Here is a 23,939-nt window from a genome sequence, read left to right on the forward strand (position 1 = left end):
TCCCTGAGCACGTAAGAGGGAAGTGAGAAATATAGCTAAAACAACATATACAAAATATAGTTAAAAAAGATCCTTTAATCCTGTGTCAGTCTGTTTAGATCGAAAATATCAATAGGGATATAAAAAAATAATAAACATGTGATAATCATATATAATATAATCTTTAAATTAATTTTTAAATAACACACACACATATATATATATACATATATATATATATAATTTTTAATTATCTCTTTTTATCTAGATTTTTTGAATTATATTTTTTTTTAAGAAATGACAGATTGGAGAATTTTATTTTTTTTCTTAATCTAATATTAAATCATAGAAGAAAGAGAGAGAGAGAGAGAGAGAGAGTTATTTTATAATAAAGTGCAATTTTTATCATTTCCTTTTAAAATAAAATAGATTAATAAAAGCATTTATGCTTTAAAATATATAAGAAGCAATTTATGCTTCTTATATATTTTACAGTAATTTATGTTATTTATTGAATATAGATTTATTACATAAAATTACATGATTTTTTTCAACATATATAAATATACATATATTTGTCTGATGCTTCCATATGTGACAAAACTTTAATTTCATTATCTTTTATAATTTGTGAGCTAACAAGATATATGTTTATAAACCATTCTAACTCACAAACTATAAATAATACATAAAAAATGATTAACTTATAGAAAAATTTAAACAGTAAACATATTAAAAAATTGCATCACTAGTTTTTTTATATTATATGTAGTGTAAAGTATAAATATATAACTAGATTATATAAACATTTTTTATCCAATAGATCTTTGCATAAGCCTCTGCCAAACTAATAAAATAAATCTGCCATATTACTACATTATTATAGTTTTTAGTGCCAAGCAGTAACTTTAATATTACTAAAAATAAGAATTGTTTTATTTTTAGAAATTAAAAATTATTTATTACGATTTAGAATTTAATTTAATTTTAAACAATAGTAACACATAAAATACATAATGACAAAATTAATTAGTTTAGCAATTTTTCTTTAAATATTGAATCTTTATATTAAAAAAAGAAATAAATCCACTAAGCGCTTTTGTTTTCCTATACTATATATGTTTCATATTAGATACATAATAAAAGTTACAATTATGTATGTGATTTATACAGCACAAATCACTTTTTGACAAAGAATATCTACCAATATGCAAACTTATTCTTGTAATTATCATTGATTAAAGAAGGATAGAAACTACTCTTCAAAAATTATTTTAATAAAGATATTATCATTAATAGAGCATATAAGATCATTTAAAGTTATGAAAGATAATAATGTATGTTTTTTAGCAAACGTATCTGATATAATTTTAAAGTTTTTGAGAAAAATAAACAATATATATTTTTCACTATACATTATTTTCAAACTCAATTATTTTTTAACTGTGCAAAGAAGCTTGCATCATATAAATTAGGGTAGATATTCTTAGTATTAAATTTTTCTTTTTATATTAAATTAGTTTATCATAAAAATATAGTATCTTATTTTTTTTAAGCATACCGTATAAGACAGTGATGCAGTATTGCATTATATAATTTACTGGTTTGCATAGAAAGTCTGTTTATTAAAATAAAAGAGTTGTTTGATAATATACAACGCAATAGCCTGATATTAAAAAATTAATATAAAGTGAAAATTTATGAACGAATTTCATACGATAAATCTTCCTCGATAGTCCGAAACGCATTAAAGCGAATGGGTTCTGATGACGCAGACAACCCATAGTCTATGATTATAAACTTTTGCATCTAATATCCGCAAATCTAAATTCACAATCTGTAAGTTTCATATCGCAAATTAATTAAATTTTTATCTTCTACAATTTATCTTTCATTGTATGTTTTAGTAAAGCGTTTGCTATTGAAAGATCTGTAAAGAATCATCCATGAATGTACGTATGTGTGTATACATATATCTCTCTCTCTCTAAAAACATACACACACTGCATGCACGCACACATACATATGACTTATCATTTTCAAATTATATAGTAATACGTAAAGTTAAGGAAAGAAAAATGGAAACCGTTGAGAAAGGTTTGACAGGTGTATGTCAAAAAATAGTGGGAAGACCTTGTTCTATAAATATAATATTATGTTACACTGTACATGTCCTATATAATTTTATACTAGCACATGCCAACGTGCAAATTCAGTGTGCTATATTATACATGTTGATAACTATTCACAACCGAATGAGGAGACGAGTCGAAAGCTTAATTGATAAAAATCAATCACAAAAAATGAATTATATTACACGTTCGAAATTCATTCTTGGCTCTCTCTCTCTCTCTCTCTCTCTCTCTCTCTCTCTCTCTCTCTATCTCTTTCGTTTTCCAACTAAAAAAGAAATTTCTTATTTTTTTACCTACAATCAATTTGTTTATAAAAAAATTAACAATCTTTGACATATATGTCAAGTCTTTCCTTCATTTTCGTGCTTCCTTTTTCTTTATGCAATTAAAATTTATTCATGTAAAACACCTAAAATTCATTCCTATTGTATCACTCTTATCTATTACGTTAATGTTTTGATCAAAATATGGTTAACTTTTTTCTCTTTTAAGCAAATATATTAATCGGACGTCTATATATTTCAACAGCAAGAGCCAGGAGCAATCGGCGTGTTTTTCTAGATATCTGCATTTTAATTGATCCGTATTTAAAACGTACTTTTATCGATAAATGCGCGTATTTATTTCTGAAATTCTGTAGTACTTATATGTATAAGTAACGCGAGCTATATATTAAATATGCATATTTATCGATAAGAACGCATTCTGAATACGGATCACTGTGTTTATATATAATGTAGTATTTACGTATAGACAGTGTACTTTAAATGTGGCGCGAATGCGAAATAGCTTATATATATTTCTTTTATATATATATAAATATATCAAAGGATAAAGTTTTTTTAACGATATATTTGTTACACTTCCTGATTGACGAATTATTTATATATCTTTACGCATCCCTACTATCTCGCTGGCATGGTCGGCATTTTTTCAAGAAAGTCTTGTTCGATTACAGTCTCCAATTGTGTGTTATTTATCGGCACGTATGTGTCGCATGTGGCGCGACTAAGACTCGAGAAAAAGTGATGCAAGTCTTGCAGAGAACGAACATTATTTGATGTCAGTAAAAGCTCTCCTGGATTCCTTTTAGGTGGTGGACCTTCTGGTTTAAACTGAAAAAAAGGAGAAAGGTCAATAAGAGTTTTCTTTTTCACGAAAAAGGATTCGTTCTTTGGCTGCATATATAATATACAAAAATGCTTAATTGTAAAGCGTTTAATTGATAAAATTCGATTCTTCTTAGTGAAAAATTAATCATTTTTTGCAATTTTTCAAATTTTACATTCAATAATTATCGAACATTGTAACAAAAGATATAAAGAATTTCGTATACAATTAAAGAACAACTAAATATCACACGAGAAAAATACAAAACTGTGTTTATAGCATTAAAAATGTTGTGCAATATCTACTACGACTAACAAGAGAGCTGTATAGAGTGTATTGGCTTAGTTGCAAAAACGAATATATGTATAACGATATTTCTCATGGTACCAAAATAAGTATTACAGTTAGTGTGCATGTATACACATATACCAAGCACCTGTGCGTGATAATTATTTTCTTATTTATATATAGTTTGAGATATTAATTGTAACAAGATGATTAAGTAATAATATAATCGAAACTTCTATCCTTATCCGAAACTTCAATTTCTTTAATCTAAAGTCTCAAAATACATCAGCAGAAAGTTAGATTGAATAGAGTTTTTGCGTAACAATGCAATGCAACAGCAACGTCTTTAAATGGAACCGATAGGAGTAGGGTCATAATAATAATTGAGAATACTCGTACGACATAATCCTAGCACACAGTACGCATATAGTTTGTGGACTGTTCGTACATCAGGAGCGAATACAATGGCTTGGTTGCAAATCTTACATTGTTACGTTCTGTACACCATGATAGCTGTTACTGCACGTGAGTATTAAAATAATGTGTGTGTGTGTGTGTGTGTGTGTGTGTATAATATTAATTATTCGTTTTCATTATAAAGTAACAGACTCATGTAAAGTTCTTTCTCTTTTCTTTTTTTGTCGTTTCTTACATTTTATTTGTGCAGTTTGCAGTTACATAGAATGTTTTTCACTAAACAACATTTCTTTTAAAAACTAAAAGCAGTTTAAATCAATTTTTTTAGTACAAACTTCGAAAGATTTCATCATTTATTGTAATCTTTTAATTTACATATGATTTTTAAATATTTTCTTTCTCTGAAACTTATTTTTTTTCAAAAAGTCCTTTATATTTTAAATCTTATAAAAATTGATTTAAAATAACAGTTCAAAGAAAGGGCATCTATTAAAAAAAAAGAAACGTTGTGTGTGTGTATTTATCTATAAATATTATTTATAAATATTCATGAATAAAACATTCTTTCTCCATTCTATTTTCGATGCTTTAAGTGACTTTAATCAAAGTTAATTGTGATGCTACTTGGCGAATATTAATGAACATATAGTGCAACGACCTTTTCTATTAAATTAAAGAATTTAATTTAATGAATATTCAATCAATGATATGTAATTTAATAATTTAATAAATCTAATTTACTTTTACTAAAATGTATCACTTAATCCTTTTCTAGTGTTTTAAAATGTTGTTAAAATAATTTTTATCTTTCTTATATATATAAAAAAAAAAAAAAAAAAAAAAACAGAACACGAAGCGATTTATAAAATATCGACGTATATAATCGATCTTATCTCATTTAAACATGTTTTTCATTTACGTGGGATAAAGTAATATTTAATTGACTAATCAGAACAAAGAAATTTTTACTCTTTATGTTCTAATTAAGCAATTTAATTTAATCTACCCTACAGGTAGAATTTTTGAACGCACCTTTATATGAAGCTTTAGAGCCTGATTTATGCAGGCTATAATCAGTAAATTGTGCTAAGTAACTTATGCTGGAACCGGTAAAGTTCAATAAATCCATAAATTTATAAATTCATAAATTTATTATGAACGAAAGCATTGAATGTATTAAACTTTATTGGTGCCGTCATAAGTTACCGGTTGTAGTCTGCATAAATCAAGCTTTATGTGCGTATTCACTTAATGAAGATTATTATAATTTAATTGATATATTTGTTCCAGAATACAGGAGTGATTCCGAGTATAATGATTTTGATTTCTACGAAGATTTACCAGATTCGGGAGGTTCTGATAAAAAATACAGCAGTGTTGCTCAAGATGATTTTTATGTCGCAAAGGTTTTCGACGACAACTGGCACAACGCGTATCCCGACTCGAATCTCGCTGCCTTTGGAAATAATTTCGATTCCTTTAAGAAGAGGGGTCCGTTCAAAAACAAGCAGTTTGACTGGTACAAATTGCCCGAGAAAGTTTACAGATACACTAAGCATCGAATTCCCGGATACGATTACGATGAATTCGATTATACACATTCCAAAAGTCTTCACGAATGCGACGACAAATCGATCTGGACGCATTGCCTTTGTCAATTCACGTGTACGAAACAAGACATGGTAGATTGTTATACACCGTGCAAAAGCGGATGCGAGTGCAAGGAAGAATATGTTTTCGACGAGAAAACACAAAGATGCCTATTACCCGAGCAATGTTCGTCAGAAGACAATCATAATTACCAAATATAATCGTCGTAAATATATAATATTTACAATATTCTTTCCATAAACTTTATTAAGTTACTTTTTCGCGACACGAAAAGTATAATTGATTTACATAAAATATGAATAATTTACTGTATTACAAAAAGAGAGTTGTGATTGAAAAACTTACCTTATTATCCATCAATTTAGCTATTCTCGTAATATGCGGTACAAAGTCCGAAGATAGATTATTGTTATCCATGCATCCCGCTGCTGCATCTCCAACAAAGGCCCATTTATACCTATAAATCAACAAAATAATAATTATATTCTTTAAATAAAATATGCATTATTGTATATTATATCCGTTGTCCTGTCCTCTATACTTACATCTGAAATTGCGGTAATCTGTGCGCGGGCAAGAGTAACGCGAGGTCTAGCAACTTGGCGGCAACTAGTTGCAACTGCAACCAGTGAGGATGTCCGTGTGCCTGAAGTCCATTGCTGGCATTAACAGCCCACGATGAATCCAAGGCCGATAGCAGTTTAATATGTGAGCTATGCATATAAATCCAAGTGTTTTATGTCAAACTTTTTTTACAAACGATAACATAAAATCCGGTACAATTACTTTTTAAGCAAGGTACAATGAACAGATATAGAATTTTCCCCACAGAGCTCGATCAATGACAAGGTACATGATTGCTATTAATGTGATATTCTCTGACACTCGAACAGTAGTGTAAAGTAAATTCCTTCAAATTCTTTCATTTTTCTCTATATTAGATGAGTATGCATTTGATTCATTTCGTTACGAGTATTTAGAAAAAGTACCTCTTATGTCACTGAGTGTCATTATATAACATTAACAGTATATATATATATGCATGCCATATGTACGTTATATGTTGGACCATCAAATTACCTGTTATGACGACTGCTGTCCCAACACCATTCAAGTTACGGGGGCACCACAAATCCCATCAAATCGCGAGGATGCCGAAACAGAGAGCCAAAAACAGTACGATATTAGATAGTATCCATGTTAATGAGGGGAGGAGAGGGGACATATACAAATTTTCCAGCATTCCACTACTTAACATTCTTAATGAATACGAGATCTCGAAAAATAAAATCGTTTTTATGTCTCACATTCTTTTTCTATATAGCATTATATTATATTTATATTTTTAGCATTTTGGAAACAGGTTAAATTATCGAATTTAATTACGATACCAATTTTAAAATAAATTTGAAAAATTAGCAGATCATGTCTGTATACCGATAATATATCTACAGCAAGATCTTCATTGCAACTCTTCTTGCTGTTTACAACCATTCTTTGAAACCCAGAATATAATGCATAGTTTTGTATATATATATATATACAATAAATAAAAAAAAAAGAATTTCTTGATATTTTAAAGGAAATAACCCCAATCGCGTATCGTAAATGAACATGCACATACGAAGCAACAGTGCCCCATAAGCGAGGAACTGGACAAGCACAGGGACTGGGAGAACTGGCATACCTGAACTCTTCGCTGTCCGTACTCAATTCTTGCTCGATATAAAGAAAGACTTGAACAAGCTCACTAACTATGACTGGCCACAAAGATGTCGCATGTTGCGGAGACATTCTTAATAGCAATACGCGAAAACATAGAAATACTTGTGCCTGAATAGATGGGATCACTTGAGGTAGGCGTAGACTATCTGCTAAACGTTCTGAAAGTACAAAATAACATTTAGAAACAGTTATGCATATATGTCATATAATAATTTATGTACAGTTTATGTACATTTTATTTATATTCTATAAGTATTTTTCATATATATACCTTGTATCTCTGGCATATATTTATGATACTGATCCATCTCGCTGCAAAGGATGACAAAGGCCAATCGCTTCAAGAGCTGTGCCTTCTGCTCATATTCTTGTTCCTTCGAAGAAAATATACTGATCCCGCTGCCTTGAGCCATGGACACGCGATCTTTTTGACAATCATATAATGTATTAATTCTATATTGATTATGAGCAGACAAACGTATTGCAATGTAATAGAATGTGTGCATTACTCATTAAATCTCTGAAGGTAGTATTATCATGTGTCATCAGATTGTCTATTATAGTTCTCCAGTATGGCAGACAGGACGGTGTCATTTGGAAGAAGGCCGGGTCAAGTAATAAATCTAAAACGTCTTTGCGCCATGCTTTCCTTGTATATTGATATCCTGACAAGGAAGCCAATAATTGAGAACATGCGGTGAATGAAGCGATATTTTTTATGCTGTAAAAGTAATTAGTAAAATATTATTTTTTCGTACGAGTCTTAAATGTACATGAAATTTATATATCGAGCCAATATCTAAACTCACGTATGATTTTTTAGATAAGGTGTAACATTATACATGAGGTTTGTTAGCAGCGTCACCACACGCTCTTTTTCTTGCGAACCGTAACTGACATCCAATAATGGCGCGAGTATTTCCGCTAATACTGCTTGCGCTTGAACACTGTACGCAGCATTAGGTGGAGTGCCAGGTGTTACTGTAAAGATAAAGTTCACATTGAATATATTATAAGAAAAATTTAGAAATTATTTGCAATTGCCACAGATTACTGAAAGAAAGAAAAAAAAACAGAAAAACTTGATAACAGAAACAGTATTTGTCGTTCGTTATGTTTTGAAAATTCTTTGATCTGAGAGAATCTCTGATATCTACGAAAGAAGATGCACATTTTACGCACCAGCACCATTTTTCCCCTCTTTACCTTCCGAAGAACCTTCCACTACTTCAAACACGTCTTCTCGAACAGCCAAATTTCTTCTTAACCATGTTGTTTGCTCTAAACATGCGCCAGCTATTTGTGAACATGATTCTATCAACTGAAACATTTATTACATATAAATTTATTATTATGTAATATTGTAATATTACGTTAATAGCATTGTGTTATTAATCATATAAGACATAACACAAGATAATTACCTTTGTTGATACATCTTGCAAGTCTTTGATATCTTTTTTTTCTTGCATAGGCGGACACTTTTGGACATATTCATTTAATATAGCCAACAAGAGAAATTGAGCAGGTGCTGTTAGTGATAGACCATCTTTCAATAAACTGAGTAAAGATGCCCACGATTCGATAAGCGACTGCGATGTGTTACTTTGCATATATATATAAAGTAATTCCAGTACTGAGACTTCTAATGAGAAATCTTGTTTGATTCCGTGTATCGGCGGTGGAGTTTTCACTACCTGATGAACAGTATGCACTAAAGTGTCAATCGGCATAACGCGAATAGCACTAACTAAATGAACCATCACTTGTTGGTTGGGACAGGCTTCTGGAAGTATCTGCAGAGAGAGAAAGAGAGAGAGAGATAAATTTCTATTCTGAATAAAATATTTTTTCTCCAAGACTGATAGCACTTTTAGTTATTTCATCATCTCCTATTCTTTTAATTATATAGATAATGTTGATTACCTTCTTTGACGAGGCAGATGGTTGACGCCTTTCGTGCCAAGCAACAGCGACTGCAGCTAAAAAGTTGGCTCCATGATGAAAAGAGATTGGGGATAAGAGTTCCAACAATTGATATTTGACTATTCTTGGACTGCCTACCACGCAACTGGCTTGTTCACTACACATTATTATTAAAAAGAATATTATTATTACGTTATGTAACGTAAACAATTTCCTTGATTAGAGAATATAATAAGATACATACTTATCTTTCGTTGCTAAAACTGCTTGCCACAAGGCAGATAAGGATGCTATTATTCTCGGTAAATGACTTAATGCTGTTCTTCTAGCATGTTGTTGCAGTTCAGTTGCGCCAGTTTTATCCTTTGTCGTGGATAGATCCTATAAAAAAACACAAAAAGCCTTCACTACAGCCTCTGGAGAATATATAAAGTTGATTATTTTTAACAAATATTAAAATTTACAGGAGAATATACTTTATCCAACTAACCGGAGAAAGTGGGCTTGGCATAAAAACATGTATAAGATTATTAAAGATCTGTCCAGGATTAGCACCAGGAATTCCAGTTTGTATTGTACCGCTTAGCGGCTGATTAAACGAGAATCCAATTTGCTGAGAGGTATCTAATAGACAATAATGCAGCAAGTATGTCAAAGCCTCGAGATGTGTCACTGTGTAATCCGCAGGCAAACAGCATTCTATTGTGCTTATATCTTGTAATTTTGACGCTGTTTCCTCGTTGATGTAATACGATGCTAAATGTTCAATATTACTGCATAGCTGATGAATAACTGATGTTACAACAGACGTTAAAGATGATCCCATAAAAGGGAGACTGGACGTAACAAGAGTTGTCCAATGTTGATGAAGATGCCTCATATGATCCTACAAAATTTCATTGAATGTATAAATCATTTGTTTGATCAATGACCGATTTTCTGCTTAATAATAAGATCCATGACTTTATATATATTTAATATTTCTATAATTTGTTGTGATTTAATTTTTTCTGGTACAAACAAAATAAAAAAAATTGTAAAGGATTGAAAAAGTAAAAGATGACATAATAAATTTTTGTGTAATAATAATGGAATATATCATGTAAAATATATATATAGATATATATATATATACACACACACATATATATATATATATGTACACATATATAATATATATAATATACTAATATGTTACAAAATTATTGTAACATATATTAGTATATTATATATATTATATATATTATATATGTGTATATAATATATATAGTATGCATGAATGAAGTATGCATTTAAGATCGATCTGAAAGTATAGTATATCAACAACACAAGTAAATTACATACGAGTTGCAGTGCACTAAGGATACTAGCAAGGAACATCGGTTGTTGCGGTACCGCTGCTCCAGAAACGTATTTCAGACTGTTCCCAATTAAATTGGGAGTCCGTGTTGGTGAACTTGGTATGGATGTCGTCGAGGTCGTTGGATTAATTTCCTCTCCTTTCTGACTACTACACTGATGCTCCAACATAATTAACGCTAATAGTAATCTTAAAAAGTAATAAAATAATTGTTATAAATAAAATTATACGAATGCAATTAAATATAATTTTGGATAATTTCATCATACAATGGATTAGCGGTATAAAATATTTTTATTATAAATCTGTTACATATATTTACCGTAATAATTGTATCTGGAAAGCTTCTGTATGATCGCTCGCCCTATATTTACATTTGTTAACATCATTATCGATAAACGGATCGTTAAATAATACGATTTCTTCGGTAAACGTGAAAACATCTTCATTTTCCTTATGAGCGTTCTTCATACTCATGACACTCGACACGAGACAGTGTAGAGCAACCTTTTGTACTTTACATTTAGTTAGCAGATCGACTATGTAACAACTGAAACCTTTGCCAGAATCGCGAACAATTGGAATTAACTCGGAAAATATTAGCGTCAGTAATTCTGCACTTGCAAGTTGTACCTGTGTAAAAGATAATAATTTTTGTCAATATTAAAATAATATATTATATAATATAATATTCACTAAAACTTAAAAAGGGGGAAGAGTTAATAAGTTTAATCAAATATTTAAAATTGTAATTCTTTGCAGATATACACAAATAATATTTAAAGACATAAAGAATATTTTTTTAAAATAGAACATACCTGACGGTTACCCGCAATTTCTTCATATGTAAGCCTCATCTGTCCGAGATTCGGATAATAGCTTCTTGCAAAATATAAACACACGCTTATCAGGACTTCGAGATACATACTACTCCTATAAGCTGCTATAAATTCCGTGTTGGCTATATCACCGTGGAAGTTTCTGCCGAAAACACTTTTCCGATGTCTCGCCAATAGATTTAACAGCACTGTATTTTTCGACGCATTCGCCGCACCGGTTGTCGCTGCGCAACACAGAAACATTCGCGTATTTGTCAAAAGTTCATTTCTGAGCGTGCGCAGAGCGTAAAGGGTTCTAGCCGAATCGTACACTCCGCAATAGAGCAACATGTGAGAGTGAAGATTGTGAACACCCAGACCGACGTTTCGATTAGTTTTTGCGGGATGCTGCGGAACTTCTTCCTACAAGTAAAAAAATCTCGTTGAAAAAATATTGTATTTCTTATATCATTTTATCAAATAAATTGATTACAATTTTGACGCAGGATAAATGATAGTGTATAACAGATACTTGCATTTTTCGGTGGTTCAGCGACATCGCACAATTGCATTGCGCGATCAAACACCTCATTCAGAATTTCTTCGACTATACTGGTGCTGCTGGAGTTGCTAAAGTATTCTTCCGCGGTGGTGCTGACGTCCAAATCGCCGTCGTCGTCGTCGTCCATCGTCCAACTGGGCACCTCCGCGCTCGCTTCGAAACTGCCGATTTCATGATCATAATTTGTGTTAAATTCATTCGTGCTGTAATATCTGCCTTTTATAATAGTGCCTGCTACTTCTCTGGAACTGCCCGGCATCACGAGAAGTTCCTTTTTCTGTTTGGATTGTTTATTAGTTACTTCGGGACTGCTTGAATCTAAGCTATTTGTTATAGAATCCAGAGACGAGTCGACGTCGTCGTTAAGCTTTTTGAAGTTACTCTTATCCTTCACCTTCAAACTAGAGTTTGCTGATTCGAAAAGACTCTCGTCTAAACTGGCAGTGGAACCTTTATCGAAATCTATCTTCTTGAAACGAGTAGCATTCTTAAGCAATTCCGTCGTCAAGTTCGTCTTGCGTATACTGGGCAGCGAATCATCTTCTGTCAAGGAATCGTTCGAGTTTTCGTTACAATTGATCGAGAGAGGATTCACGAATACAGAAATCTTTCGATTCCCGGATATGCTAGGCGGCACCTCGAGTTCCTTCATAAACTGATTTCTTTCCGTGACATAATGATTGCAATTATCACCAGTCGCTAACGTCGTCACGGCAAAGATCCGTTTTATTTTCACGGGATTTATCGTTTGCTTCTTCTTCTTGCCTTTCTTCCACTTTTTATCTTCATCCACATTATCACTAACGTGATATATCACATTGCCATCGACCGAGCTAATCGCATAAATTTTTGCGGCACCTTCCGTGTCATCTTGAACTTCTGATTTTTCCTCCACCGGATCGTTTTTCGTTAGGACGGTATTACTGTGTTGTATACTCACATGGAGGACGCTCATACGACATGTGGATGGATCTAAAAGTATTGTCAGCAAGGGATCTATTACACGCGATATGTCACCGCGCATCAAGGAATGTAGTAGCCACGATTGAGCTAGTAGTTTTAACGGCGAGTTGTCCGCAAGTTGAAGATTGTCCAACATTTTTAATAAAGATCTAAAGAATAAAAAGTTTCGTGAAATTCGTAATATTAATTAACCAAATAATTAATTAACTAAATATTAATTAAATAAATCACAATTCTCTTACTGATCGAAAATTCTGAGACAGCCACGCAGCCTTGGATTTGTTTCGATTTCTCGTCCTAGATGCCACAAAGTAGCAAATCTGCCGAATGCTTCGATCTTTCTTTCAGGATTCTCGGAGGTGAGTGCAGATCCTATTAAGTCCTCAACTGCATCACAGGAATTGTATAAAGCGTGATGCAATTCGTGCAATAGTTCTACGCAACGCATTCTAAACTTATGAGCGGGAAGCTCGCCCAAATGATGCCATAAGGAATGTGCCAATACCTTTATATGTTAAAAAATTATTTTTTCAACATTTTATTTATTCCAATTATATGCCGAACGTAAAAAATATTACCTACCTGAAATACATTAGTATATTGCATCAAATAAGTTACGTGCCATTGCTTCAACAATGGCACCATGATCACTGTCGTTACACCTTCTCCGCTCTTCGGATGCGTCTCGACATCGTTATGCGCTTTCAACAATGCTACTAAGTCCAATAATGTAGCGATGCTCGTTAATTGTAACGCCGGTTGCTTCTGTAACCAGCATGAACAGACTATTAAGACTTTCAACCAATCCGGAAGAACGTGCTCGAACTTGGGTTCTTCTTCCACTAGTACGTCATCACCAGACAGAAAATATTTTGGAAATGTGGATAATTCTACGAACAAGCTGGACGCTATTTTCATGGTCTCGTTCCATTCTGAATGCACTATAATATCGAGAAACAGATGAAAAATATCCAGGCACTTATCTTCAGTTACGGATGCATCTTGACTAAAGAATCCAGAGTCCTCTGTATTTAATCTGGAATTTAGCAGGAGTTCCAAGCAACGCATTCTCTCGTCGAAACTCTTTCTCGGACAAGACACCACCAAGTGATTAAACATGTCTTGCACTGTTCTTTCCTTGCTAAGTATTCGGTTGCTAATTAACTTAACGTAAAATATTTCATATTGACGGAGACACTTTTCCAACATGGAATGCTGTGCCTGAAATGCTGGAGATGGTCCCCTACATAAGGATCCCGTTGATCCCATTGGACTGACATTTGTCAAGTGTTTTGACGTAGCGGACAGTTTATTATTCGAGTAAGAGCTTATTCCATCGATTTCGATACAGCTTGCTTTAATATCATCCATGCTTTTATTCCTAGGTAAAGATTTCGCATCATCACTCACTACGACTGATATGCTGGTACCGTCGGCTTGTATGGTGTACGTATCGGTTAACTTGGAAGTGCTTTTACTCCCCTTCTTCTTTGACTTTTTCTCGGTCCTCTTAGCAGCGCCGCCGGAATTAGCTCTTCTTCTCGTACTTGGGCTTTTCTCCGCGAAAGAGATACCGGAAATAACAGGCTTATTCAACTTACTATCCGACTGACTTTTTTCTAAAGGAATCGTCGTCAGGGAATTATCACTAGGAACTATAATATTATTCAGAGAAGTGTCCACTTTGGTATCTATTTCGTACTTGTCCGCATGAGTCGTTACCATCGTCGGTTGGACCTTTGACAAAATCTTGGCACACAATTTGAGACTTTTCGAGATCTCCATCGAAGACAGAATATTAATATGATATAAAAGCTTGCTGGTTATTTCATAAAATAAACCAGGAAGATGTTCAGACGGAGTGTCTATGAATGCGTCCAATGATACTGTCTCCAATAAGAACTCCGTTAGTATGCATACTTCCACTAAATTCGGCATTCCACTACCGACTGATTTTACAGTAATATCTTCTATAGTAACTTGTGTCTTTGCTCTTGTATTGCAGGCTTTCTCGAATAGATGTCCACAATGTATCCAGATGTACGATGGTTCCAAAGTCGAAAATAACAGATTTGCGGATTTCACTACTTCATTCGTTTTTGGTATGTGATTAAGTGTAGACTGTTTACAGGCATTATAAAATGTCCTACAATACAATGCACAGTTGAAAAATATTTTCAGGAAAACGATTAATAGTACATTTTTTTCTTATAATCTAGTACATGCTCACCTAAACACTTCAAATAGAATATCGTCCAAAATTACTGGTCCGATATCCACTTTATCAAGTAACGAGACAAGTATTCTATATGGCTTTAAATCCTGTGAATTTTCTTCGCATACTTCTTTAAGCAGGCATTTTATCGCTTCGACTAACATTTTTTTTGAATACATATCAAAATATGTCACAGAATCCTCCTTGGTATCCACAGTTATGTGGTTCTTCTTTAAAATTGATGTACTTACTTCAGTGCCCAGTAGCCAGGCAAACAAACGTCTACACAATAGAAAATATGTATAGTAAGTAAAGTATAAAAAATATTTTTTGAAGAAAAAAGTATTATATATATATATATATATATTGTATTTTCCTTTACCGGTTTAAGCTCATATCTCTTCGCAATATAGTAACTAGAGCAGCTTTGATTAATAATATCATATCTTGATGTGTCAATTGACTGTTATGTATAGGAAAACCTATTAATAGAAAATCCAGTGCACTTCTTTGCACCAGCACTAAAGTGTCTTGTACTCCTGCGCATAAGGCTGATACCTAATTTAAAAATGTTAAAAAAATTAGTCTAATGTTCTTAAAAACATATATAACGCAAAAATATAAACTATTTCTTACCATAATTTTAATATTAGTACCCATAATGTATCTTTGCTCTTCCATTGTCAGTTTCTTATTAAAATGTGCTAACACAAATGATATAGCGGGTAAGCGAATGCCAGAATTTGAAGCTAAACAATCCCAGAGACATGCATAAAAGTGTTCAGCACCCACGCCATCGCATACTTTCTCCAGTAAAGAATTTGTTCTAATAAAATAATATATATACTCATAAATTTTTTTTTATATTGCAGTATGAATCATTTATACATAAATCACAAACACTATATTCAAATTAATATGTAAAAAAAATGTCAAAAGAATTTAATAGTCCCACATGCAAAATGTTAATAACCTGTCAAAGTGATCAGATCCATCTTCTAAACCTAAAAGAACACCACTTAAAAAACCGCTTAGTCCTGGTCTTAATCTTTCGCCAAGTGGCACAAAGTGTGTCTCGTATACTGTTAATAATGACGGTCTAACATTCATAGCAGCATGACCCAATAATGGAAACAGTCCTATTAAAAAAAGATAGATAAACATATAGAATGTGTTAAAGTTGTTTGTCTGATTATTTCTTTTTCTCGACGCATATACATACCTGCGCTATAGATGAATAGCTCATGACTGAGTCTATTAGTGCCCATACACTTAAAAATAATGTCATATGTTTCTAGAGCTTTCAAATGAACACCAGATGGTAATGCTGGATGCATACATTGGGCTAGTCTCTTTGATATTTTAATTCTCCTTGGAATAACAGGAAACTTCATATGGCTTAGCAGTACCTTGTTAAGCTTTCCTAATGCAGAAATTAAATCTGCCCATTCGCTCGTATATTCAAAGCTTTTTAAAGCTTTATCAACGGCATTCACATAACTGTAACAAATACATTTTACGATAAACTTTCCAATTATAGCTATGGACTAGACAAATATTAGTACTTTTTGTCATACATAAAAATTATAATCAATATTAAAGTTGTAAAAAATTTTAAATGATTATATATATATATATATATATATATATATATATATATATATATATATATGTATATATTCATTATTATACTTTACTTACACTCGATATTTCGAGTCCTTCATTAACTCGTACTCCTCTAAAGCGATGGAACCCATTGCTGCTTTTTTTCTAATACGATTTTACGACTAAGTAAGCTATGTAATATTATCTCTCGGCATCACTTTACACGATTCCAATCATATTTTTTAAAATGAATCATTGCAAAGTTCCTTCCCGCTTATACCACAGATCTTATCATCCAACACATTGTATTTAGATAAGGATGCTCAGTACCTAGAATTTACACCTTTTATTATTACGGGAATTCTATAAACTACACATATACATTATGCCTCACAGTCGCGTATATTTTTGTTCAATCTTACAGAGCATCGATCTAATTATTCAGTATTTCCTCTAAAAAACCGAAGATATTTTTCCCGAATTTGAAAGAAGAATGAACATCACACTTTTTTTCACCGAATTAAATAACCGTTTATAAAATGTAATCGAATCGTGGTTCACGACTGTTCGTGTTTACACAATCTATCGGATCGCTATCAGCTTGGTTATCTTGACACGACAGAGAACTTCCTGCTTCCGGTTAGAATATATATCAATAGTAATTTTTACCGTTTGACATGCTTCTAATTTAATCCCGAATTCTAATTATAATTTCCTTATCGAGAAGTCTCCACGAGAGGACACTTGACTTTTGACACGTAGCCGATCGAGAAAACGGTACCTCAGCTGACCTCCAGCTGTCTCATTTGACGCGAGGCGCGCTTCTAATCGTGGTCTGATTTCCGAAATTGAAGGCACTCGCTGCACGAAAAACGACTTACCACTCACCTCTAAATGTTGACATTTCGTACATATGCCATCGATAGAGATGGCAGAGATGATTATCGGAGGAATATCGACGCATGTCGTCGATTAAAAGCACTCAGCATTCAAAATATGTGAACCCACACTTGTCACATACATACGCACACACTGATCGTCACAATATTTTATATAAATAAATATATATATATATATATATATATATATATATTTACACAATCACAAATCTTCAATGAATCACAAAATTTTTCTTTTCCCGTTAATATTTTCTTCTCTATCCGCTCGATAATGTGAATTTCTGGACGATTGTGACGACGACATTGGATCTTATACGTACTAATACGTGTACATCATCGTGCGTACTTATGTCACCACGCGCAACGCGCGTGCATTATGGCTGCATTTAGTAAATTTATTAAATTGTGTAATTATCGAGCGCGCATTCTCATAGAATGGAAATATCCTTTAAAATATGTACATACGTATATTGATTGGTTCTCTAAAGTTTGATTGTTTTAAAAATAAATAATTGCATTTTTGTATATTTGATTTTCGAAACAAATAACTGTATTTTTTATTACAAAATATATTAAAATTTATCATCACATACTATTTTTTTTTTTTTTTTTTTTGACAATTGTGCGATAAATAAGAAGACGTGAAGAAAATTCTAATAAATTATAGGATATTATATTAACATCTTTTTTCATAAGATTGTCCTCAAATCTGCGAGCACTAAATAAGACTTGTCAAAATTATAAACACATCTATGTAACAAGATAAATTTCACTTATATAATTAATACATTGACTTATTATAAACTTATAAAATAGTTACTCTATTTATGCAAAAGTTTAGATACATCCCACTTGATGTTGTACAAAATTCATATGGAATGTTTACAAATCGTCATCATATCATTTTTAGCAAGGAATAGATATATTGGTAATGTATATGTTTACATATTATTATACTATTAAAGGGAAATATTAAGAGAAATACTGACAAATATTTGTCAAGAATGTCAAGAAACATTTGTAAACATTTACAGACTTTGATAAGATGTTAATTTTTTTTTATAAAATGGTAATTTTTTTAAATCAAATTTTCTAAGATTTGAACAAACACTAATAAAGTTTCATCATTCTATTTAAAAAAATGTATTGCACTCATTGTATTAATTCTCTTTTGCTTCTATTGCTATTAATTTTTAAAGATTTGAAAAAGTTTGACAAACATAAAATAAATATCTATATTTCAAAGGTATAAAAGTTATTGGTTAATGAAAAAACAGAGATAACATAAGAAATGAACCATTAGCAAAATTGGTATAAGACTTGAAAGATATTGAGTGGTAGAGAGTTAATACTAATGAGCTAATTTCTATGTTAAAAATATCCGGTATATATCCCATTAAATTGTACATTATTATGTATTTTGACATTAAATTCCACATATTTGTGATTTTGCATCAAGAACATAGTTTTGCACCCAAGGGTTGTGATTTTGCTGTACGTTCCAGTCTTTTTTGCTGTTGCTCTATTAAACGTTGCTCCCTCTCTCTCCTTCTTTGCTCTCGCAATGCTTTGGTAGAGTCATTGAATTCTTCCATAGTGTCTACTTCCCAAGCAGCAGTGTTTTCTTCCCATTCTTCCAATTCATTCTACATTCATAATATAAATACATTCATAATATAAAAACTTACATCTCCAATAAGAGTAAGTTTTTAGTATGTTACAAGTTTGCTTTCAAATAAAACTTACAGTTGGGACTGGACCCATCGCTGTGAATTTTGTAGCATTAAGAGCAGAGCTATCCATATCTTTATCTTTTATTAAAACTTTTGTTTGTCTAGTGATTTTTGGAGTCATGTTCTATATAAAAATATTATAAATGATAAAGTACAAAGATGAAGTATAAAGTTTATTAAGATGACAAGATGCATTAGAATATTAGTTTTAAAATTACCTCAAAAAAGTTAAGCCGTTCTTCAGTAGGTACTTCAGGAGGTTTAACTACTTGTTGTCGATACTGTTCTATTTTTGCTTGTACTGTGTTAATTGGTTTATCTGGTATAACGACAACTGGATTCTCCTCCCACTTATCCCATTGTTCTAATTCCTTAAATAAGCAACATTTGACAAAAATTATATTAAAGCTTGAATACACATAAGTTCTAGGATTTCCTTATTTTAGTATAATCTAAAAAGACTAGTATTTTGTGATATTATAACTTTATAAACTTATTTTGACATATTAAAGTGTGCGTCATATTGTTAAGCTACAAGATAGTAAGTGTCGCACTGAAAATATTATGAATATTACAACTGCATGAAGGAATAGGTTCCTGGAACATTTTTACATATTCACAGTCATCACTGATAACTCATACTGATAAATAAATATAATAATTGATAAACATACCGTTGAGTTAGTCAAGACATTTGGTACCACACCAACCGTGGACAAAGGCTCGCAGTCGCAGGACGATCTTCTTCGACGTCGAAGACAGCACATTGCACGCTTAAATATCCCGAAAAGCAATACGAGCAGTGCCTTGAGTCGATTTATCAGAAACTCCACAGCCATTTTTTTACGGTAGTCGGCTAATGCTAACCTCTTCTCGGAAGACAGATATTTATACCGGTTACCGGATGAAAGATCGGCGATCCATTTTGCGTATCGAACCGAGCGTTCACATCTTCTCACGTCTCTTTCTCGTGCAAGGTATGACTTTTCAATAAACTACAAGAAATATTCACAGACACAGACCCGCTTAGGCGGGTACATAACCCATGTGTCTCCTCTTTTACTTTTAGTTACGCTGTCAGGTGACAGATGTCGCCCGAGTCGATTTGAATACATCATTATTACTGAGGTACTCTTTGAACGAGCGAGGTTTCGAATAACGGATCGTGTTACGTCTTTACGCAGTTCTTTTATTGCTAAATCAACGACAAAGTACAGGTTTGAATGAACTGAAATATCTAGATATTTGTCATACCAAGAGTTGATTTTCCATCGAGTAATTACGTAATTGACATTAAATATATTATCTAAGAAATATATAACCTAATGCGGTAGATAAAATATGCCGACGCGCGTAATATTTGTTTATTCACTTCCGTCATTTTTCCTAACGTTTATTTAAGTATAAACGTCTTATGTATCAAAGATATTGACATAATAAATCACGAGAAGTGATCATCTTTATCAGGTCGAGGCTCCATTTTCATTTCTGCACGCAAAAATTACATTGCAGTTACTGTTGCATTCGGTTTCTTCAAATTTAATCTCGGTTGAAATTATCTTCGTCCTTCTCTTTCTATCAGCTCCGATTTAATTCCTTTTCCTTACGGATTTCTTAAAAGGAAAAGGAAAAGAAATTAATCGAAATTGATAAAAACGGGCCTCTTTCAGAGAAGTTCTGAAAAAGAGACGATGTAATTTAAATCAAAATTAAAGTTGATCGGACGAATTGTTGGAGAAACCGCGGCTCCACAAGTGCATTTACAGTTTTTTTTCTGCTTCAATATGTAATTAACTTTTTAGAAAACCGTTTTTGAGTGAAAATTGTCAAGAAATTCGATCACAAATTAAAGCTACAAGTAGTATAAAGAGAGATAGTGATAGAGCATAATTCGGACATGAGATATATCATATCATAGTTGTATTTTTATGTGGTGTGTGTTTTAGGCGCGCGTGCATTTTTCACGCCTGGCGTTGCGGTCATACTGACATTTTTCATGTACGGCGCATTTCACTCCATTACAGTAAACGGCTTGATCTGCAAAGGAATCGTGAGCTGTAATTTGCACAGTAAGTTTGCAAATTTAAATTTAACTATAAGAGATCCATATACATTTTTCTCGAAATTGTATAAATTATTTATATACGTGCGTATAATGTCGCGGATATTTATGCATATATAATCAGTCGTGAGAAAATAAGAGATTATTATTTTTTTATTATACATACTGCTCGAACCCTTGTATCCGCCATCACTGCCAGTATTTACAGAGCTCGGTTGGGCGCACGATGTGGAACCGCATTTATTCGGACAACATTTTTGATTGAAGGAACATTGTGCGTCACCCATGCATCTGGGAGCACAGCTGGTCACTGTATTTCTCAGTGGACAGTTGCCGCTTTTACCTATAGAATTGCAACGTAATACAGTTAATAATGAGAATTTCCACAAATCATTCTTATTAGATTAATACTTTTAAGGTGAGCTTCTTTTTATCTTTTTAAATTTCAAGGTTCAAAAAAATATCTACCCGTTATCACTTCAGTATTTATACACTCGTACAAACACATTCCATTGCTGACGCATCGTGTACAGAATGTCTCACACACAGAATTGGGAGTAAAATAAAGTAAATATAGTATTTTCTTTTTATAAATTTGAAATTAATTTTTAGCGAGCAGTTTGAGATACTAATTGTAAGAGTGTGAGATAAAATAAATATTAATAGATTTTTTTGTAAACTAAACTTCAAGAGTAGAGCTTGAAAAGCAATAATAAAGGATTATTCATTTCTAATTTAAAATGAAAAAACAAAATTTTTATTTAAATTATTAGAATATAAAAAATTGTGATAAATGATGATTTTCCTGGAAATTTTTATTAAAGTTGAGGAAAATTTGCACACATGGAAAAATTAATATGTTGAAATTTTCTTCCTACTAAAAAATTTGAATAACATTGTATGTCTATTTTTACTAAAGCTTGAAGGATATTTTACATAAAAAACAAAAGTACATAAACGCAATGCTTAGTATAAAACAGGTTTTTCTAGATTTATGTATGCAAAATTATACATTTAAATTTATTGTTTCCGCGTATCATTAATAATAGTTACTTACCAAATAATTGAGCAAACGTGCCAACAATTAGCAGCATCATCACCACAGTCCAAAGTGATAAACTTCCTGAAAAGTACAAATATTACAATTGCATATAAATAACTGCAAAATAAGATATAAATTTTTTATTAATTATTTTTATTAATTTCCATTTTTAATAATATCTACTTATGTAAAATTGTATTAACAATACACATAATTGTATATATAATATATATGTATAATTATTTATGTATTGTGCACAACTACATACATATATAATTGCAAAACGTATTTTGAAAAATTAATCTGATACTTTTGTAATGCAAATAGCGGAATAAATTTTAACTGGATCTTTAGAGTCTCTCGTGTGACAATTAAGATATATGCTAAATAGAGTCATGTTTAGAAGTTGCGTATTACATTCATATGCAGAGAAATACGTAATATCGATTGTAATTTCAAGGTTACGGATTCGTGTAAATACTTACGGTTCATTTTATGAGCTGTTCTCGAATACTTGATAAAACTCTATACCTCACGACTTCGATGAGATTTCTAAACACGCGACGATAACAGCATCGGCTTTTAAATACTTTCCACCTCTACTTCAATATTGTAAGGACGAAAGGAGAGTGCGAGAGTGGAGAAATAAATCGTGATGCGTAAATTCATCTATAATGTGGTCAGGTTAAAGAAAGTGTCGATACAGTTTATTTGAACTTGAACGTTTTCTCATATATTTATATGACATACCTAAATGATATCGTTGAGATACGGAGATTATGTGTCGCATTCCAATCACGTACCTAATTGATATATCTTTTTTTTTGCTTTATACATATAATGAAACATCCGTTTTAAATTAAATAAACTATCGAAGAATACACTAGAGGCTAAAATTTTTATACTATTTATGTTAATTTTATCTAATATAAAAAATATCTTTATATATTTTAAATATTACTTAGTATTATTAATTATTTATAAAATAGTATTATTTTATATAGTATTATTTTATAATAGTATTATTTATAAAATAGTATTATTTTATAAATAATTAATAATGCTAAGTAATATTTAAAATATATAAAGGTATTTTTTAGATTAAATTAAATTAAGATAAATGATAGTACAAGAATTTTAGTCTCTTTAGTGTATTCTTCGATAGTTATTTAATTTAAAACAGATGTTTCGTTATATAATTACTAATATTATAAAATAGTATTATTAAAAAGTAGTATTATTTCAGCATCATTATTATATTTATTATAGCATTATCAAATTTTATTTTCTTATTACTTATATGTTTCTGTTATTTAAGAAATATTTAAAAAGAAAAGGAAAGAGGATTTCAATTTAAAAATCAGAACATGTCTAAAAAGATTGAAAAAAATTTAGTTTTTATCACAATTTATTTTTGGTCGCCAATTAAAAATATAATTATTATAAAATAATATTCATAAAACGATAACTATTTAAAGAATCTATTCAT

General features: G+C 31.5%; 4 protein-coding genes across 11 annotated transcripts; 1 reads left to right on the forward strand and 3 right to left on the reverse strand.

The window, feature by feature from the left end:
- Positions 1-1,651: 1,651 nt before the first annotated feature.
- LOC140668991 (protein DOP1 homolog) lies at positions 1,652-18,084 on the reverse strand. 8 transcript variants are annotated; one of them, XM_072898373.1, is made up of 26 exons: positions 17,603-18,084; positions 16,811-17,044; positions 16,332-16,609; positions 16,083-16,248; positions 15,746-15,935; positions 15,492-15,667; positions 15,125-15,391; positions 13,477-15,040; positions 13,137-13,399; positions 11,906-13,043; positions 11,370-11,792; positions 10,874-11,184; positions 10,536-10,740; positions 9,682-10,077; positions 9,436-9,572; positions 9,192-9,348; positions 8,690-9,061; positions 8,448-8,586; positions 8,075-8,246; positions 7,775-7,986; positions 7,537-7,689; positions 7,228-7,423; positions 6,621-6,632; positions 6,086-6,253; positions 5,886-5,997; positions 1,652-3,229 (listed from the first exon to the last, which is right to left on the reverse strand). In XM_072898373.1, the coding sequence occupies exons 2-26, from the start codon at positions 16,864-16,866 to the stop codon at positions 3,020-3,022; spliced, it is 7,473 nt and encodes a 2,490-aa protein (XP_072754474.1). In that variant the 5' UTR covers positions 16,867-17,044; positions 17,603-18,084; the 3' UTR covers positions 1,652-3,019. The 8 variants fall into 8 exon arrangements, with proteins under 8 accessions (XP_072754474.1, XP_072754476.1, XP_072754478.1 ...); XM_072898375.1 differs by having other exon boundaries at positions 17,596-18,084; XM_072898377.1 differs by lacking the exon at positions 17,603-18,084 and adding an exon at positions 17,496-17,597.
- Positions 3,889-5,888, forward strand: LOC140668995 (uncharacterized). The gene is made up of 2 exons (XM_072898387.1): positions 3,889-4,037; positions 5,220-5,888. The coding sequence occupies exons 1-2, from the start codon at positions 3,977-3,979 to the stop codon at positions 5,738-5,740; spliced, it is 582 nt and encodes a 193-aa protein (XP_072754488.1). The 5' UTR covers positions 3,889-3,976; the 3' UTR covers positions 5,741-5,888.
- A 180-nt stretch (positions 18,085-18,264) lies between the features above and the next one.
- Positions 18,265-20,185, reverse strand: LOC140668895 (uncharacterized). The gene is made up of 4 exons (XM_072898218.1): positions 20,021-20,185; positions 19,565-19,717; positions 19,360-19,470; positions 18,265-19,259 (listed from the first exon to the last, which is right to left on the reverse strand). Exons 1-4 carry the CDS (start codon positions 20,183-20,185, stop codon positions 19,068-19,070), a joined length of 621 nt encoding a protein of 206 aa, XP_072754319.1. The 3' UTR covers positions 18,265-19,067.
- Positions 20,186-21,155: 970 nt separating this feature from the next.
- Positions 21,156-23,078, reverse strand: LOC140668898 (waprin-like protein). The gene is made up of 4 exons (XM_072898224.1): positions 22,936-23,078; positions 22,466-22,531; positions 21,575-21,751; positions 21,156-21,383 (listed from the first exon to the last, which is right to left on the reverse strand). Exons 1-4 carry the CDS (start codon positions 22,940-22,942, stop codon positions 21,289-21,291), a joined length of 345 nt encoding a protein of 114 aa, XP_072754325.1. The 5' UTR covers positions 22,943-23,078; the 3' UTR covers positions 21,156-21,288.
- Between the last annotated feature and the right edge of the window lie 861 nt (positions 23,079-23,939).

The sequence above is a fragment of the Anoplolepis gracilipes genome, chromosome 8 (genome assembly GCF_047496725.1).
Source record: "Anoplolepis gracilipes chromosome 8, ASM4749672v1, whole genome shotgun sequence".
NCBI classification, from domain to species: Eukaryota; Metazoa; Arthropoda; class Insecta; order Hymenoptera; family Formicidae; genus Anoplolepis; species Anoplolepis gracilipes.